At 35.3% G+C, this 20385-nt stretch overlaps 1 protein-coding gene across 2 annotated transcripts in view; it reads right to left on the bottom strand.

Moving 5' to 3' along the window:
- The window catches only part of ar (androgen receptor), a 107742-nt gene that overhangs the window by 52611 nt on the left and 34746 nt on the right, over positions 1-20385 (bottom strand). For both annotated transcript variants that reach the window (XM_081366723.1, XM_081366722.1), the window contains exons 2-3: positions 17205-17356; positions 15510-15626 (exon numbers count right to left, since the gene is read on the bottom strand). In XM_081366723.1, the coding sequence (XP_081222849.1) occupies positions 15510-15626; positions 17205-17356 (269 nt within the window). The remainder of the gene's footprint in view (positions 1-15509; positions 15627-17204; positions 17357-20385) is intronic.

Genomic DNA, 20385 nt, shown 5'->3' with positions numbered 1-20385 from the left:
TATGTAGGAACAAAGTTGTTTATTTTAGGGTGGACCATTGATGAACCCTGCTCTTCACTTCTGCTCTGGCTTATTATTTAACTTCCTCCTGGTGTTTGAGCACCATATACAAATTCACTTTGTGTAATACACTTGAAATACATGCAACCACTTTCATTTAGAATCATTTAGAGCAATAAGACAAGCTTATTGCACAGTTGCCTTGAAATTAGTATCCCTTATTGATTTTACAAAATGTCAGCAGCAATATGATAAAAGACAGTAGCCTAATGTTCATTAAGTGGTTTTAAAATACCGTAGTATACTGTATTATTAATTATTATTTGTAATGGTATTGAAAATAATTAAATAAAAAATGATTAACTAAATACAATAAAATAATTTTAGGGAAAAAAGATTCTTATAAAAGAATCAAGTGTAGTGAATAAAACTCTTGGCCCTCAGCAGCACTAACATTTTATATTCCTCTCAGATTGTTAAGTCTTTTAGAGCTCTCCTGCTCTTACTCTCTATCATCTCTCAAAAATGAACGAGTTCTAAAATGGTAATTGATCCTCATCTCATTTCACCTTTTCTTCTCATAAATCCAGCAATTTTTCATCCATATGCAAACAAGTCAATTAAACCTGATTCTACCATGATGAGCAATCACATTTACAGTTGCCTGATATTTATAATTCACATTTAATGAAGACTGAGGAGAATAAGAGGGGAGGAAAGATTGAGTAAATATTACAGAAATTTTAACTTGACTTCATCAGAATTACACTCATTCACAGAGCTTCTTTGTGTGTACAATTGTGTGTATTTGTTTCTTTTATCGGTAGTCTGATCTTTGCACAACACACTGTTAACAGGTCAGGTTAGAATGACCTGCCTGAACTCGCCTGCTCCACCCACAGACAATTTGCCAAAACAAAACACCAATCTCCCAGCCTTGAGCTCATTCCGCACACGCGCACGCGCACACACACACACACACGCACACACACGCACACGCACACACACACACACACACACACACACACACACACACACACACACACACACACACAAACAAACAATAATTATTACCAAAGTACACTCCCATCAAATATCTAATATCAAACTCCATTGAACGCATAACAAAATAAAACACAGACCCACACACACACAGACTGGTTTTGTTGGCATTCATTTGCAGTGGGTACATTGCACAGTGTGTGTGTGTGTGTGTGTGTGTGTGTGTGTGTGTGTGTGTGTGTGTGTGTGTGTGTGTGTGTGTGTGTGTGTGTGTGTGTGTGTGTGTGTGTGTGTGTGTGTGTGTGTGTGTGTGTGTGTGATTCAGAAGGGATTCAGAAAATTCATTACTTCCTACAACAGCTAATGTCAGGCTGACTTTATAGAAATGTCCTCTGATTACTTTTCTGAAAGCTTTCAGTTTATAGTTCACAAACATGTTGTGTTATATAAGGACTCTTCATAGGCAATGATTTTTATAGGGTACAAATTAGTGGTCGACCAATATATCGCCAAGGCCGATATATCGGCCGATATTTTGCATTTTTAAAATATCGGCATCGGCCGATAAGTTTTTCTGATTGGCCGATGTGTTGGAAGCGGGACTTTTATTTTGACAGCACTCCGGACTTTTATTTTGATGGGCGGCGCTGAGAACACCATATCTAATAAACATTTACCAAACCTTGCTGATTTAATGGAATCCAGCCGTGATAACTTGTGAAGTGTGCATTTGTAGCCTGCATAAACGTGTTAAAAATATGATAACCAGTGTGCACAATATTACCAGATTACTAAGTGCAATGTTACAGTGTTTACTTCCTTTTTATTCACATATTCATATATTTTTAAACAATTATTTTATTTGTGAAAAGTACTGTAATAGGATTGCAGATTCAAAAAGTTGCCATCTAAAGTAGTATAGCCTAAGCATGTTTATTTTAAAGATTTGTTTCCTAATTTATTTAAAATGTATAAAATATTGATTAAAATAAATATAAAGTATAATAAATAAAGTATAATAAAAATATCGGCTTTATATCGGCCATCCTGATATCGGCATCGGCCATCAAAAAAACAATATTGGTCGACCACTAGTACAAATTTTACATTCTATCCTTTGGATGAAAATTTTGGCCCTACAACATTCAAAATTTCAGGTTTTACTATCCTTATGGGGAGACAGACAAACATACACGAATAGGCTGCGCTGTTTCTCTGAAGCCCGCAGGCCATTGCACATGCTCCGTCCTGAGCCAACGTGGAATGTTTTACATAGTTAAGGCTTCTAAATTGGCTTTGACACAAACGGGTTCACTTTAATTGCACTTCGGTTGAAGTGAAAGTGCTGAGAGGTCACGAAATACCCATAAGAACAGTTCTAGTGGCGCTTTTCCACTGCATGGTACGGTACGGCTCGGTTCGGTACGGCACACAAAGCATGACATCTAAGACAATGCAACGTCTGCTGTATTTGCGGTATAGCATTTATTTTGTCAGCATTTTATTTTAAATTGTGGAGAGAAATCCAATGCAAGGAAACACTTTTGAAAGAATAGGAAATAAACATCGTAGCAGGATACACCCTCCACCTTTACAGAAGCAAAAAAGCATGTCTTAAATAATAGAGCATTAAGCAATTACTACCACTACCTTAGGATGCATTAATATACATAGATGGGGCCTAATGGTTAAGGATGTGGGCTACTAACTCTAAGGCTGCTGACTCAATACTAAGTAAGATTCACCCAAGAGAGTTACTAAGATCACAGTTCCACTCCACAGGTCCTGTGTCTTTGAAGAAGGCACTTACACTAGAATGAATAACAAATATCAATTAAGATATTGCTGAAAACTATTTATAAAATGACCCATCTGAGAGAACACATAATACATAATCATTACAGGAAGCTTTCTTAGTATGGATTACTTAAAATCAGTCATTACAGATGCACAGGTGTGCACACAGAAATGAATGCTATCAGTGATGTTTATGTATTAGGTTTCCTTTGAAGACTGAAATGTGAAAGCACCTGCATTTTGCTGAAAAGTTACATTGACTTGGCTTTGCTCTGAATGTCATGATGAGATAATAAAGAAATAATTAAAAAAAGTTATTAACTCAAACAGCATTTTTCTTATAAATACATAATGAATTTGCCTAATAAAATTACACAGCATTAAAATGTAAATGTAAATTATGTTCAATAACCAAAATAAGCTAAAAGTATTTGTCCACTAGCTTTTGTACAATGAATAGGCTAAACAATGCATGGGTTTAATGATTAATAAAATGGTCATTTTCATTTTACTCTAGCTTTATAAAAATTGCATATCAATGTCTTCAGTAAATGGAATTTAATTCACTAAATTATTTTTAAAATGTAAAAGTTCACTCCTTGGGGCTCTCAAATAAACCAAAAAGCCATTATATTAACGTGAGGAAATGAATCTAAAAAATATTTTTATTTTCGTCAGTTATTTTGTCTACAGGTTGTTAGATCTAGCATTCTGCCTGCATAAAATCAGACACAGAGAGTAGTTTGGTAAGATTACATTTATTTGAAAAGAGCGATTTTCCGTGTGTGAATTGCCTTTATATACAGTGTCTTTCTATTTATAGTGATGATGATGTGTTGAATTACTTCAAAAAACAGTGATGCTCCCACCTCATTGCTGAGAAATATTGTATAATGATCTCTGATCTCTGTGTTCGAGTGACTGTCTGTCTGTAACAGTCAACTGAAGAAGCAGCTGACAGACACAATGTCAACTAAGTTCACATTTCACACATTTACATTACCAATTCAGAAAAATCGCTTCAGTACAGTCAGGCTATATATTCAAATCAATGGGCTGGCACGGCTATTTGCAAGATGGTGGAGCTGGTACTGAAAATGGAATAATCCCTTACAAGCAATTGAAGAGTTAAAAATATAACTAGATAGAAAATAAGTAACAAGCTTAGAAAACAAAAAAACACATACATACTAGCTTAATTTTGTTTAGTCTAGACTTGTATGTTTAGCTACATTCTTAAATGGAAATGTATTTGCCTTGACTTAAACATTTCATGGGAAGGACCCATTTCCATCTGCACCACAGGCACAGAGGTGTCTTTTTCAGAAGCTGTTATTTCTTGTATCTCCCACTCTTGATTAAGAAAATAAGCTTAAAGAGTTTCTCAGTTTCAAATAGTTTCACAACAAGTTTTCTACTCTTTTTAAGGGTAAGAAATCATACTTTCTTCTTGACATTCTGTTTTTGTTTCTGTTAATTTAGGGATTTCTAATTCTTAATTAATAATACTTCTGTGCTAAAATTTGTTGATAGTGAGGCTCTTTTTTTATCTCTTTGAAGAGTCCAAAGATCACTTCATTTGACATAACCCCAATACTTTGTTTTTTCCCCCCAAATCCGTATAGTTTGATTGAGAACAATGAGAAGTTATGGTTTTATAATCATTCTGGGAGGAAGGATGTTTTCATGTTTTCAGTGTGATGCCCAACTTGAACATTACATTTATGTTCCTCCTAATCTTGCAGAAACCTGTTCAAATCTATGCAGATACTGTAATCTGTGCCACATTTAAATCAGTATTTGAATGAAAGATTAGCAGACCTTTGAAGGACCATAGGCCACTAAATTTGACATAGCTAATATTTTATTTTTTATTAAATAATAAAATATAGCAGTTTTATTGTAGATCCATGACATTTTAGCAAATATTGTTGTGCTGCATTCATCAAGTCCAATTATTCAACCTTTTAATCCAAGTTACTGTAAGAAAAAATTATCAAAAATATTTTTCTTAAATGAATTCAAAATAAAAGTGCAATAAAGACATAATGTGTGTGTGTATATAAGCATTTAGCAGATGCTTTTGCATTTATGGGAGCCAACGATATTCATAATATACAATGCCAGGTCAGCTCTTTAATTTTTGGCTTGACCTCCTGAGCTTAACGGTCAACATTTTACTAGGCACATCTTCTTCTTTTCATTGACCATTTTTTTGCAAAAGAAATCAAATTTGTCATTTTAACTCAGTTTTTAACCATGTTAAGCCCTATTTTCTGCCTTATTCATAGAAATGAATCTGTGAGTAAATGTCTCTGACCTACAGAGGTAGTTAGCCAAGGTCAAGCCGTTACGATTATGAATAGTTACATTGTAAATTGACTTTAAACTTCAAGCTGTGCAACTGAATTCTTGGTAAGAAAGCTAAGATGCGATTTCAAATATTAATAGTTAATGATTCAACTCTCACCGACATAGGATATCCAATGAGAAAGTGTCTGCTCACACTAACCCCAGACAACGCATTACCCATGTGGTTGGTGATATGGGATATTTATGAAAATCCAGGGGGCTCGAATCAATCCCAAAGAGACAAGGTATGACATTTACATTTACATTTTTTTACATTTAGTCATTTAGCAGACGCTTTTGTCCAAAGCGACGTACAGATTAGGACTAAATTAAGCGAGTCGTCGTGAAGAGGCAAAAACGACGCAAGTGCTCAAAATATGAAGTTCAGGCATTATTCAGAGTAACATAAGCCCAATAAGTGAGGATTTAAAGGAAAAAGAAAGAGGAAAGTTTTATTTATTTATTTATTTTTTTTTGACATATGGTTTACAATAGACTTTTTTTTTTACTATCTATAACACCAATTTTTTTTTATCGCCACCACTTTTTTGGACCCCATATTGAGGACTGAGTGACATGAGGTCCCTGGTCTCTCCGTAAGCAGTGTTAGTGTCATTTTAAAAAAAATTATTTAGCTGACAATAACCTATTATCTCAATGCCAATCTGGATTCAGAAAACATTTTTCTACCACTACAGCACAAATTTACCAATGATGTGTTTTCTAGTTTTGATAATCGTATGTGTACACTAAAGGTGCATTATTTTTAGATCTTACTAAAGCTTTTGACTTAGTTGATCATTATTTACTCTTAGACAAATTGTATTCTGTTGGTCTGTCTACCTCTTCTTTGCTTTGGTTCAATTCTTATCTACACAATCATCGCCAGTGTGTGTCCTTTGGGGGCAGCATCTCTTATTTCACTGGCATTGACAAAGGAATTCCTCAAGGTTTCTCTCTCGGGCCTTTACTATTTTCGATATTTATCAATGATCTTCCGCGTAGCTGCACTGAATGCAATATCCAACTTTATGCTAATGACACGGTCATTTATTGTTCCAAACCTTATATTTATGACATCAGCACTACATTACAAAATGGTTTTGATTCAGTCCAGCGGTGGCTATTGTCCAACAAGCTTCTACTTAACAAATCAAAATCATATTCAATGCTTTTTAAAAATAAAGCCGAATCCTTCATCTGAAAATTCACTAAAAATGACATTTCTTGATCAAACTCCCATAAAACCTACTAGGCAGGTCAAGTATCTTAGCCTTTGGCTTGACTATGATCTTTCTTTTAGCACTCATGTACATAATATAACTAATAAGCTCAACTGCTCACTTAGAATTTTATACCAATCAATTAACTGTTTTAATTTTCCTGTCAGAAAAAGAATTGTTTCTCAACTTTTATTGCCAATTTTGGATTATGCTGACATCGTATACCAAAATACTACAGCCTCCTGCCTTCAGTCTCTTAACACTGCCTACAATAGCCTGTGTAGATTTATCCTCCGCTGCCCCTGTAGAACACACCATTGTGCAATGTACTGTACCATCAACTGTCCTGGCTGACCCTACCAGATAGAAGGTGTTTTCATTGGTTACAATTTATTTTTAAATGTATTTATATGGACTATCCTTCCTATTTAAAACAATATCTAATTCCATTTAGCTCATTTTATAACTTGCGACACAATAACCAAATCTATTTTCTCATTCCTCAAATCAATAAAGAAATAGGAAGATATGCATTTCAACATAAAGCACCGTATGAGTAGAATGACCTTCCAATTTCAAGTCGCTCTTTGACTTCCTTTCCAATGTTTAAAAATGCCCTAGCTCAACATCTTCAGAATACATGCAATTGTTTTTAATTGTTTTATCTATTTATTTATTTTTTGATATCTCTGTGCTGGTTTGAGGGCACAGGTCAGGACAGATGCTGGAGAATTATTGGTGGTCACTACTGCACTATACTGCTCTACAGTGGTTAGCCCTTAAACGGGATAAAATGAATCCAATTTTAAGCATGGTGCATTAATCCTTTACATTTATGTGTGCATACGTGTTTACTGGTGTCTAGATGTGTATTTCGGTACATACATATTACATGTGTTTACTCTGTTGAGAGATGAGTGAGCAACCTTTGGAGAATCTTGTATGAGTGAATGTCTTGTTTGTATGAGTTATGTATTATATATTTCTGCACTTACCATTATTGTAAAGTAAGTTGTTGTTTGTTTGTTTTTCCTTTTTTTTATGTGTGTTTTCTGTTTCATTTGTGTATGTGTTTTTTGTTTTATTTGACTGCCGCTGTAAGGTCGATGTCAATTTCTGTACCTGGACTTGAGGACCCCCTCGAAAACAAGATGGTTCCTCTCAAGGGGTTATTCCTCTTCAATAAATAAATGTCAACAAAACGACTGAACACCAGCAGCACTTATCTGCACCGACTACAAGATTCTCATAGAATGTCTTTCAAAGAAGTATGTGCAACATGCATTAGAAAGGGTGTGACTATCTAGGACATTTTGTTCCAGGTGTGACATATGACGTATTTTGTACTAGATTGCAGCATTCAGGCTAGAAGTCTAAAACTGAATAGCATCTTTATATATTTTCATATACCAGGTTTTAAACAGGATTAACCATGAGCATGTAATCAGTCCCAGTGTCACGTTGGTTTTGGGTTTTTGTTCACGTTCATAGGTCATGTCTTTTATTTTGTAGTCATTGTTCCTTGTTTCCTGATTTTGTCATGTGATTCCCTTGTCTTCAAGTGATCATGTCATGTGCTTTCCTTGTTTCATGTGTTATGTTCTCACTGGTTCGTTGTTTGATTGTTCACAGGTGTTCCTTGTTGTCATTAGTTTTTGTGAAAATTTAAGCGCTCATGTTTGTCCTGTTACTTTGTTGTGTATTGAAGTTTGCTGTTCCATGTTCCAGGATTATGGTTTCTAGTCAAGTTTCATGCTTTGGTTTACCTGATGGTTTTTGGATTACCACCATTATAATAAACTGCACTTGGGTCCTCTACATCCTTGTTTTCATCTGCTTCTATGCCAGCATCTTTACACCCGGCGCCAGGACACACAACTTGGACACAAATGAGATTTAGCCTATTTACATTTCTGTTTTAAATCATGAAGGCGAATCAGTGGACATCACATAAGCAAATTGCAAACTTTGCTGAGTTATGCTGGTGAAGAAGTCTCAAACCCCAGTCAAGTATTCAATACAGAAAGTGAAAGTAAAAACTGACCGGGCTTTTGACATTTGACGCTGAATTAACGGCGATGAGAGCTGAATCTATTTCAGCATGTTCTGATAACGGTATATAACTGTCTTAAAATATTTTCTTAATATTTCTCTTGTGGCCCAATTCTAGTGAAAATTTTTAGAAGAGAAGAACTTCGAGTTCTAAGTTTCTTCTAAGTTTTTTTTAGCCTTTTCCCACTGTTGGGTAATTTTTTACCAAAAAATGTACATAAAAAAAAAAAAAAATTACATAAAAAAAAAAAAAAATGTAGGCTACTTCATCGGAATGGTAAAGGTTTTGGTATTTGCTGTGTGAAGACACACACACACACACACACACACACACACACACACACACACACACACACACACAATCATGTACATGATTCGAAAAGATTAAATGGTTCTGAAAAAAAGTCACACTTGTCACCACATTGGAAATAAATGGGAGATGAATTTCATCTATTAGAAACGTATGTACTGCGCACCAACAAATTCTTACTGAAAGCTCATTTTTTGAGATATCAATGTCAAATTTGGAACACAGCTTCTTTAGATTTATGGCTTTGATTTTCTCACAGTTTTAGAGCAAAATAATTTTGTTTTTTTGGAAAATATATATTTCATATAAAAATTGAAAATGGTATTTTTGTGCATTTTCTTAACAATAAATGTAAAACTGTATACCTTTTTTTCAAGTTCACTTTTTTAAACTTTTTTCACATCAGCAATAATCTGCCAAGTGTGATGATCTTGAGATCATCATAGGGATCATAGCTTGAGATCATAATAGCATCATAGCCCCCCCACCCCCATGCCAGGCCTGCATGTACTGAGTCTGAACTTTTCATTACTGCATCTCTTTTTTTCCGGGTTTTATGCCATTTGCCACTCTCTCTTGTATCTCTCTCCCGTGGTGTATTGCCCTTTTTTCCCCCTCCTTCTTTTCTCTCATATGCCCAATGGCTTTCATCATTTTATTCAATTTTCACCTAGACCCCTGACAATCTTACAGAGAAGCAGGAGACCATGTGACAGCGTGTGTGCATGTGTGTGTGTGTCAATGAGACAGTACTGTGAAAGGTGTTGAGATGTTGTTAATATGGCCTCCAGCTGCCAGAGAGGGTCTAGAGGGGCAAAAGTGCCATAATTCTATAATGTGCTGATAACACTCTTTCTCCTCTCTTTTCTCTACTCAGAGAGACAGCTCTCTTAATCCTCACCATCCTGTCCTTTTTTTCTTTTAGTTCCTCTGGAAATACCTCACATCTCTTACATTTTCTGCCAAACTTTATAGTCTCTCTCACACTCTTTTTCTGTTCCATCTCTTACTCCTGTAATTTAGACGCTGATGGAAGTTGTTACTGATTTGACTGATTATAGAAAAATACATGCTCTCTCTTCATCTCCCTTTCTGCATGTGCTTTAGAATAGGTGGCCAATTGAAACCGGATCTCTCCTCCTCATTTATATCCCTCACTCCGCCACCACCTCCTTGGCAATCAAAGAAAACAACCTCAGTGCGCTGTGATGCTGCCCTATATCAGCAGCCTGAGAATGATTCAATACGATAATTACAGGTCATTGTCACTAACTCAAGAAGCCTGCATGCTCAGAAACGTTCTGCTTTATTAACTGAAAGCCATGCATTACTTCACGATACAGCACACCCGAAAAGTAATTTGGAGAGGTTCCTCTCAGATTAATCTTCCAATTTCTACGCAATTTTATCTAGTATGAACAAGCCTCTATAAAAAAAAACAAAAAAAAACTGGCTTCACAACAAATACAGCAGTGGATGTTCTAGATAAATAATAGCAATTATTTGCAATTTACCAAGGTCAAGGTGCTTCTGTCTATATTTCCATGCACATAAACATAGCAAAGTTCTGCCACAAAAAAAACGCCATCAACATGACATCGGTACTTTCCAGACCACACTGAATTTCTTTATATACAGACCCTTTCCAAAAAATTAGAATATCATGGAAAAGTTTATTTATTTCCATAATTCCATTCAAAACGTTAAACTTCCATAGATTATAGATTCAGGGCCCACAACTTAAACAATTTCAAGTATTTAGTTGTTTATTTGTACATAATTTGGGCTTCCAGCTCATAAAACCCACAAAAACAGGATTTCAAAAAAATTGAATATTACATGAAATCACACAGTAATTACACAGTGATACCATGGTCACTGAACCAGGTTTTGGTTCTTTTGGCAGCATGAAGTGCTCTGGAAATGTCCTGGTAGACGGCTGCGTTGAGTGGACAGCACAGTGGACCAACACCAGCCGATGACATGGCTCCCCAAACCAACACAGACTGTGGAAACTTCACACTGGACTTCAAGCATCTTGGACTGTGTGCCTCTCCATTCTTCTTCCAGACTCTGGGACCTTGGTTTCCAAATGAGATGCAAAATTTGCTCTCATCAGAAAAGAGGACTTTGGTCCACTGTGCTTTATTAAATCCAGAGTCAACGCAGCCGTCTACCAGGACATTTTCAGAGCACTTCATGCTTCCTTCATTTTCCTGCAGGATTTGCACCTGCCCACACTGCCAAAATAACCAAAACCTGGTTCAATGACCATGGTATCACTGTGTAATTACTGTGTGATTTCATGTAATATTAAATTTTTTTTAAATTCTGTTTTCGTGGGTTTTATGAGCTGGAAGCCCAAATTATGTACAAATAAACAACTAAATACTTGAAATCGTTTAAGTTGTGGGCCCTGAATCTATAATCTATGGAAGAATGGAATTATGGAAATAAATAAACTTTTCTATGATATTCTAATTTTTTGGAAAGGGTCTGTATATATATATATATATATAGTCTATAGCAAATTATGACAGCTTCACACATATTACATAGATTTTTTTCAAGAAATACATTTTAACGTGTTATTTAAACACATTAGACTGATCAAAAGTGACAGCAAATACATTTATGTTACAAAATATTTCTATTTCAAATGAATGCTGTTCTTTGAAATTCTATCCTATTCTATTCTATTCATATTTCTATTCATACAAGAATCCTGAAAAAATGTCAGAGCAGTGCAACCCTTTACAACTGTGATAGTAATAAGAAATGTTTCTTGAGCATCAAATCAGCAAATTAGAATGATGCGGAAAATTCAGCTTTGCCATCACAGAAATAAATTACATTTTTAAATATATTTCAAAAGAAAACATTTATTTTAAATTGTAAAAATACTTTACAATATTACTGTTTTCTATATTTTTGATCAAATAATATGCAACCTTGCTGAGCATAAGAGACTTCTTTCAATCAATAAGACTGAAAAATTCTTACAAATCTTTAGAAAAATCTTCCTACTCACCACAAGACAAGTAATGTGCACTAACAAAGTAAATAGGGTCAATTTTGATTTAATGACGACTTTAAGATCCATATTTTCTCACTGAGGACAACTGAGGGACTTGTATATTACAAAAAGTGCAATCATTCACTATCTTTAAGAAGGAAACAAGATGCATTTACAGCTGGGAATTATGTGTTATATAGCTTCTGAAAGGCCATTAGTAAATAAATCAATGTAATATATATATATATATATATATATATATATATATTTTTTTTTTTTTTTTTTTTTTATAAATGTTTTTACAATTGTTTAAAGATCGTATTTATTCATTTGGTACTGCCCTTTCGGAAGCTATATCTATCTATAAATTACAGAAACGTCTGTCTGTCTGTGTGTCTGTCTGTGTGTGTGTCTGTTCCTCGCATATCTCTCGAACCGTTAGTCCGATTGATTTCAAACTCGACAGGTGTTTTACCACGGGCACGAGTAAGTGCAGTGCCAAGTTTGACGTTGTTTGGATGAGAAATGCAAAAGATATCGTTAAATATATCATTTTTAGAAGGTTGTGGTTTAAAAATAAACATTCTGACATTAGTGGGTTGTTTCGGTCAAAGAAGCCCCAAGAAGGTTGTGGTTTAAAAATAAACATTCTGACATAAACACTCAGTCAGCTACACTGTTTACTTCTGAATATTATAGTTTGGTTCCAGAACGTGATAAATCCATTTTGATTAATTTGAGTAAAAATGTGTTTTCTTTACCAAGAAAGTGGCAAGATGAAAACCACTGTTTTCTGTTTCAAACTTTCACATAGCATCTTTTGGTTATAATAGCATAAATTCAAATCCAGATTTTGATTTTCAAAGATTTATTATAAAAACGGATTATTTTTTCCAGATTTTGATTTTCAAAGATTTATTATAAAAACGGATTATTTTCCCCCAAAAATGCAATAGATCATGACACTTTTTTTCCCCAAAATGCAATTAATCCATTGAATCAATATAAAAGTTATTTTTTATCATATTGAAACTGTTGAAATCAGCCATCGCTAAGAAATATCTCCTGAACTTTTTTGTTCAGCGATCGCTCACAAAAACTGATTTTGCACAGGCACTTTGCACTGCTCCCTGAATTCAATGCGTTCACAGTCTCTTTCATGGGCACCAAACCAACAATTACTAAAAACACACACAAAAAATGATTTTGCACGGGTATTTTGCACTAGTACCACATAATTCCAATAAGACGAAATAAGTACAATTTACCCAAATCATCCTGTTGTCAGAGTTCTGTTTAGTTTCATTGTGTTGTTGTTCATGTATTTGCTTCCTATGTTTTCATTCAGTTTAGCTCCCTGTTTGTTACTATGATTTAATTATGTTCACCTGTTTCTTGTTTAGTTCCCTCATTTACTCATGTATAAACTGTATACTCCATGTTCTGTTGAGTCCTTTGTCGGTTCTCGTCTTTGTTTAAGTAGTGTTAGCGTGTTTTCTCCTATTCTTTCGTGTTTATTAAACATTCTTATCTTGAATATTCTGTGTCATGCCTCTGATTAACACTACCATCATTAAAAAAAAAGTTTTGCCTTCTTGAGCATCAATGAAGAAAATGATTTTAAGATTTTCAAGCTGTAATTTCTCCTCAAGCAGTACTAAAGAAATACTCTTTAAATTAGTTTAATTACTCTATTAATTCTAGGTTTGAGTCAGATGGAGACAGATTCACATCCAGAGATAATTTCATCCATTCAAAGAAAAAGACAGAAAGACTGAGAGAGATTCATTGATCACAATCAAGCTGATTATCATTACCCAGTGACCTACTGTATACATTCTCAAACAAAAGGAAAAAAGTTTTAAAACACACTTTTAAAAAGTCCTAATGAATTGAAATGTCCCTTTTCTCTGGAATAAACTACAGCTCCTGTTCTTCAAAAATGAAATATCTTTTCATGAAGGAAAATTATGCTGTAAATTAACTGATAAAGTCAGCATGCAATAAGCTGTGCTTCGATTACTTCTGATCCATTATCCATCGCTGACTGCAAATCACATGAAAATGTATTCAATTAGTGAAAGCCCACAGGGAGAGAGAGGAAGACCTTAAGAGAGGGATACCTCTTAATGCCGACCAGAGAGATAAACACCTTAATTATTCATCAATAATTCATCAGCGAGTGTCCAAGAAGGAGAGAGATCAAGAAAAGATGCAAAGTTGACTGCACTACTTCAGTACTACATGCATTCTTTCTTTTTCTCTCTTAAAGCAGTATTTAAAATGTTTCAGCTGCTATAAAACTGCATTCAGAGATTCAGAATCAGAGCTTCACACACAAACAGGGTCCAAAATCAACACTTGCCAGGTGCCATATCCTAGTAAGAATTGGCTTGAGCGAGTAAATAAAACTGGTGAGTTACTCTTCAGTTAGCTGGCAACTGACTAACACTTAATTATTTGAGTCAGTTCTTTTCCATGATTGATGTGAGAGTTTTAAATAAAAGTAAATTCAAACTGTGTCTGAATTAATCTTTTCTGAGATTGAGTGGAAAATTTACCTTCTGAAGTTTGTTTAAAATTATATTTTTTTCTCCAGATCTGCATGTCTCAGGACACATATAGGATTTTTCAACGCAGAAATAATAATAATAATAATAATAATAATAATAATAATATTTTTTTTACGCACATATATCTCACACAGTCTTTCGATAACGTAGAAGTGAAAAACAGCTAAATAATTCTTGTCATTGGGAAACCAATATATACTTTAATAAAATTAGTGCAATTGCAGTTTCATGGCCTTTAGAAATATTTATAGACATTTTTCTCAAATTCACTCACCAATGGCAGATCTAGCAAAAAGGTCATTTTGGACCGTGTATGCACAGATAGGTCTATTGTACGGAAATATGAGCACTCCAGCTGGCAAAAGTCGAAATTATATTCTGTGCTGTAGATGGCTTAATAGTCAGTGGTGTAATTTAAGCCATCTGTCATGTTATATCACATCACATCAAATCAAATCAAATCTTACATATCACCACACGACCAGGGCCAGTGGAATTTGTTTCCACAACTTAAATGGACAACCTAGGGTAAGATGGCTTCCTCCTTGCAGTGATCGAGCCAGCAAACTTCTCATTACTATGCCCGGGCTGTAAAAGGAATAGCTCACCCAACAATGTCATTATTGAAATGTAAATCATTCTTGTCTGCTAAGGTCATTTCAGGTCATTTTGTGAACAAATTGTTCTTTTGAGTCAGTTCTTTTCCATGATTGATCTAAGTGACTGTGAGTTTCACAAATCAAACTGAATGATTCGCTCACAAATTGGACTGATTCGGTTCACAACTGGATGATTCACAGCAGTTCTCTGCCCACTGGAGGGGAAGAAAAGTGACTTAAATTTTAAACTGTTCCACACACAAAAAACATATAAAATATAGTATCTTCAAAAGAATATTGGAAAATAGCGTCGAAATGACTACTTTACAGTGCTTTTGATGTTTTTTTAACAGTTGTGGTCACAATTAACTATTGTAAAATGCAAAAATAAACCTTTTCAAAAAATAAATGAAATAAACCAATTTTCCTTTTTTTTTTAAACAAAATGTAAAATTGGTTGTTGCAGAGAAGAATGAAAATCATAACAATTTGGAACAACATGAGGGTAATTAAATTATACATTTTGGGGTGAACTATTCCTATAACCACTATACAGTGCATAAGAATAGAGCAGTTATGAATTACCTCCCAGGGTCATCCCAGCCTCAAAACACCTCCTCAGACGGCAGGATGGGCAGTTCTTCCTCCTCAGTTTATCTATGGTGCAGTCATTCCTGCTAGCGCAGAGATACTTCTGCTTTCCTAAGAGAGAGAAAAAGATGTTCTTTAGAAGTTTTAACTTTGAGACAGTTGGCAGCCAAAGTAAAGCTTCAGAAAGCTGAGAGCATCACATTTACATCAAGATAAAACGTATAGATCAGAATAAAAACAGAGAACACACACACGCGCACACACACACACACACACACACACACACACAGAATGCTCCAATTAGAGGAGCTGTTAACGTGGCAAGCCAGTCTGATAGGTCACAGCCTTCACTCTGGGCACTCGACGACAGCCAAATGAAAAGTGCAGAGGGATTTGAAAAGAGGTTCTGCGGTGTGTGTGTGTGTGTGTGTGTGTGTCTTAATCATTAATACAGATCCACAACTGAAGTGACCTACACAACTGCAGTCAGATCTGACATAAAATTACAATGAGATATGACAGACATCCACTGCCAGATATACATACAGTTTAAAACAATAACAAAAAACAGAAGAAAAAACTGCAGTAAAACCTAAACAACAATAAATTAAGCACAAAAGCATACATAATGCCAAACTGTAAACAGATTTTGCATGCAATCATTTTATAAAGCTGAAGAGTGTCATTTTTAAATGTTCTGTGCCCAGGAAACCTGTTTGAAAACAGTGATTCTTTTTTGCAACTGATTCTAAGTTGTACAAAAATTGCACACCTCACCTCACAAATTGCACAAATTCAGAAAGCCCTCTCTAACCTAGCAGATCGATCTACAATTTTTTATAAATGACAATAAAGAGGCCAGTATAAGACTTCTCCTCTTAGTATATTGACTGACAACTGTTGAAACAGTATAATAGTGTATTTGATTAAACTGAGGTACATTGTTACTCCTCTTAACTTTGATAAATTGTTTTGTTCCAAAATCTCTGTGGGTGTTCAAAGCAAAAAGGTCATCAGTTTATCAGAAGAGTGTATTATACTCTGCAACTTAAAGTAGATTTATTTCCATGATGAACATTGGTTTATCTAGCCTATACATTATTAATTAAACTTTGTTATATAGCTGTTTTCTATGTTAATACATTTGTAATTTATTCCTGCTCAATAAATATTTCTTACTTCACTTTCAATGGGGGGAGGAAATGAGTAAGAGACATGTCCAAGTCGACGGTTAAGTCTCTTTGTGCTAAGTGTTTGACTATCACTGATTACTGATATTTTTATGGCAAGTCTTTGCACACATCACAGCCAAGTCTGTCCTTTCTAAGGTTGTACGTATTCGATTTTCACTGCAACACATTCTTTTGGGTTACATAACAGGGAAAGAATGTGTCCCTAATTTGTGTTTAGTTAAGACACAAAGTACTTGCGCGCTTGCGCTCTCTCTCTCTCTCTCTCTCTCTCTCTCTCTCTCTCTCTCTCTCTCTCTCTCTCTCTCTCTCTCTCTCTCTCTCTCTCTCTCTCTCTCTCTCTCTCTCTCTCTCTCTCTCTCTCTCTCTCTCTCTTTAATGGCTTTAATGACAATTTAAAGCTATAGTTAAAAGTTCTAATTAAAGTGAATACAGTCTTCACATACTGTGAATATATATATAATACATTATATATATATAATGGGTGTGTTTTTGTTACCCTCAGCAGCTCTCTTGAAGAACACTTTGCAGCTACCGCAAGTGAGGGCTCCATAGTGACATCCAGATGCTTCATCAGAGCAGATTAGGCATGTTCTTTGAGGAGGAAGGAAAAACTCCATTGGGAAAATGTCACTCCTCCCTCCATCAAACCTAAAAATAAAAACACAGCATAAACTAATGGCATGACAAAACAATGACATAAATGTTCTTTTCTCTGTTATATCAGCAGAGGAAAACAAATATATACTGCAAACATGGAACTCGTTCTGTCAATTGTGAACAACAAATATGTGATCCATTATTAGTCATTTGAACAGGACAAGCATACCAGCTGTCATCCAAACAAGCACAGAAATATACGAGTAATGAGTCCGTATTTCGCAGCTGACTATCTCTAAAGTTTTACATCAATTGTCCAGTGTACGGCTGCTAAATTAGAAATGTAATTTGCAGGTCCAGCACTCAAGAGATAACATTCCCTGTGAAAATGCACAATTGAAAGATGGTACGTGTGCCTGTGTGTGCCAGTGGCCAAATGATGGTGATAAGTAGAGGTGACTTTATCCTAATGCAAGTGCCAGGTCTCTAAAGAAGGGTAATAACTGCTTTATTGCTTAAGGAATGATGGAAAGATTCTGAGTTAAAGAGAGTCATTCAGTATCATTATTCTGTTCTGATGATGGCAGCCAATTCTGTCACCACACACATAGTGAGAAAGGAAAAGTTGAACGAAATTACTGAGATTAGGAGAAGGGCATATTTCTGATATTTTCTTGGCTGTCTAGAACAAGTGGTCAAACTTTGAACATTTACATCTTTGTGTAAAGGAGAGAGTAGAATAAAAACAACAAACTTGCAACGGAGAGCTGAGGTGATGCATTATGTAAAAAACTCATTGAAATCTTACTGTCACCTTTGTTTTTATCTTTTCTCTCTCTGTTTTCACCTCTTTTTTTCTTACACACACACTTTGGTGCAGATGGTTCATACCATTCCCGAGAGTCTAACCGGTAGGAAATGTATTATGGGAAAATGATTGTTCACTTCAGTTTGAAAACATTCCCTCAAAGATTAGTTTGTTGTGTGTATTCGATTTGAGATTTTTTATTTATTTAAACATCTATAGAATAAAACTTTGTTTTCCCCTAGTGTACAAATTGTTTTTTTTTTACTAACTTCACACAAGAATGATATTTAATAATGAATAAATTTGTTTATATGTGACCTGGGACCACAAAACCAGTCACATGTGTCAATTTTTTTAAATGAGATTTATACACCACCTGAAAAAATAAGCTTTCCATTGATGATTTGTTAGGATAGGACAATATTTGGTCGAGATACAACTATTTGAAAATCTGGAATCTGAGGGTGCAAAAAAATCGAAACATTGAGAAAAATGCCTTCAAAATTGCCCATTTATGTTCGCGATTGTGCTGCATTCACTCACAAAAATAAATGTTTTACATATTTACGGTAGGAAATTTACAAAATATCTTCATGGAACATGATCTTTACTTAATATCTTAATGATTTTTGCCATAAAAGAAAAATCGATAATGTATTGTTGGCTATTGCCACAAATATACCCGTGCGACTTGTGACTGGTTTTGTGATCCAGGGTCACATATTCATTTAACAGTATAGAGTAATAAACAGCCATATTAACCGACAAATATATGTACTGAAACTAGGGCTGTGCGATTAATCATAATTGATTTTCGATTTCGATTTTGGCTTCCAATGATTATGAAAACAAGATAATTGAGGTAAAATGATTATTTTGCCACTGCCACATTCAGCGGTGTTCTTTCGTTCCTCCCTAAGCCAAACTTAACATCCAAACCAGCTGAGTAAGTGAGTGTTATAAAATGCAGTCTACTCTTGCTAAACTGTGATACATGCCTGATTAAACAGTGTCATTAAAAGCACATTAAGCCAAGAAAGAGACCCTGATCACATAAGCAAAGTATACTGTGGGCTTCTGATTGAACGGCCTATACACACAAAATGTCAAAATGCTGTTTTGGTAAGTATCCTCGTAATCATGGTCAGTTTTGTCTTAAGTGCATATATATATTAAACACAGGGGTTATATCTTTATTCAAATGAATTGCAGTAGGGCTGTACGATTAATCAAATCGTGATTTGGTAAAGGCTGCAATTACTTTTTGCGCAGCTTGTCAATGCAGCAGTGATCAATAGTAAATCCAGAGGGCACTCTCACGCAGAAAGAGAGTGTTCGGTCTAACAGTCGTTAAGTGTGTCCTGGCTTTACCTGGCTTTAAATTTCAATCGAGGATACTTGAATTTAAGCGAGAAATCAGCCCTAGAACCAACACATGTTGTTCCACATTATCTGTGCTGATTGAATGGGAAAAATCTGTGTAATTCTGCCAAAAAGATTTTATAATGGTTAAATGTGTTAACAGAAGCTGAGAGTCCTACAATATTATTGGTAACTGAAAACACATAAAATTAGACAAAATATTGAACAAATGAAACGCATGTAGGAAATTTAGTAAATCACAGCATTAGAATTTTACAGAAATCTGCTGTAGAGTTTTCTGTGGAATTCAAGACTCCAGGGGACTCCTAGCCTAGAAATCTAGACGCACCCTAGCGGCAGCAAAATGTATTTTGCAGCCAGGGTAGTCTAGCAACTCTCCGTTGACTTAAGTGCTGTAAAAACCTAAATTGGGTCAGGCCAATCACGTCGTGTATAGAGTAGGCGGGGCGGGCTTAACATAATGACGACAGAGATGCGATGGTTCGCTGCTACTTGAAAACAAAGAATGGCGGCTGCTGCTGGAGAACAGTCTTTCGAATCGGCTTTGGCCGTGACTCTGGAGGACTTGGAGTTAAGTTTTTCTTTGAGAAAAGAGCAAAGAACGGCACTTAAGTCATTCTTAAAAAAAGGAAGATGTGTTCGTAGTTTTGCCGGCCATATTCAAAAGTTGAATCTATCAACTAACGTTAGCTCTGCTGTTGGGAAAACACTCTGGTTGGTTGAAGCGCTGTCCTATTGCGTGCAGAGGGAATTTGAAAGACAGCCGTTTATCCCGCCCCTCGGATTGAGCCGTGTCTATGGTTAGTTGCCAGACCTAACATCTTGATATAGGTCTGGCTTGCCAGGCTAGGGGACTCCTGCAAATGGGTAAAATCTCTCTAATGTTGTA

The sequence above is a fragment of the Scardinius erythrophthalmus genome (assembly GCF_964197995.2).
Source record: "Scardinius erythrophthalmus genome assembly, chromosome: 5".
Classification (NCBI taxonomy): domain Eukaryota; kingdom Metazoa; phylum Chordata; class Actinopteri; order Cypriniformes; family Leuciscidae; genus Scardinius; species Scardinius erythrophthalmus.
This window is presented reverse-complemented; position numbering and strand designations above follow the sequence as displayed.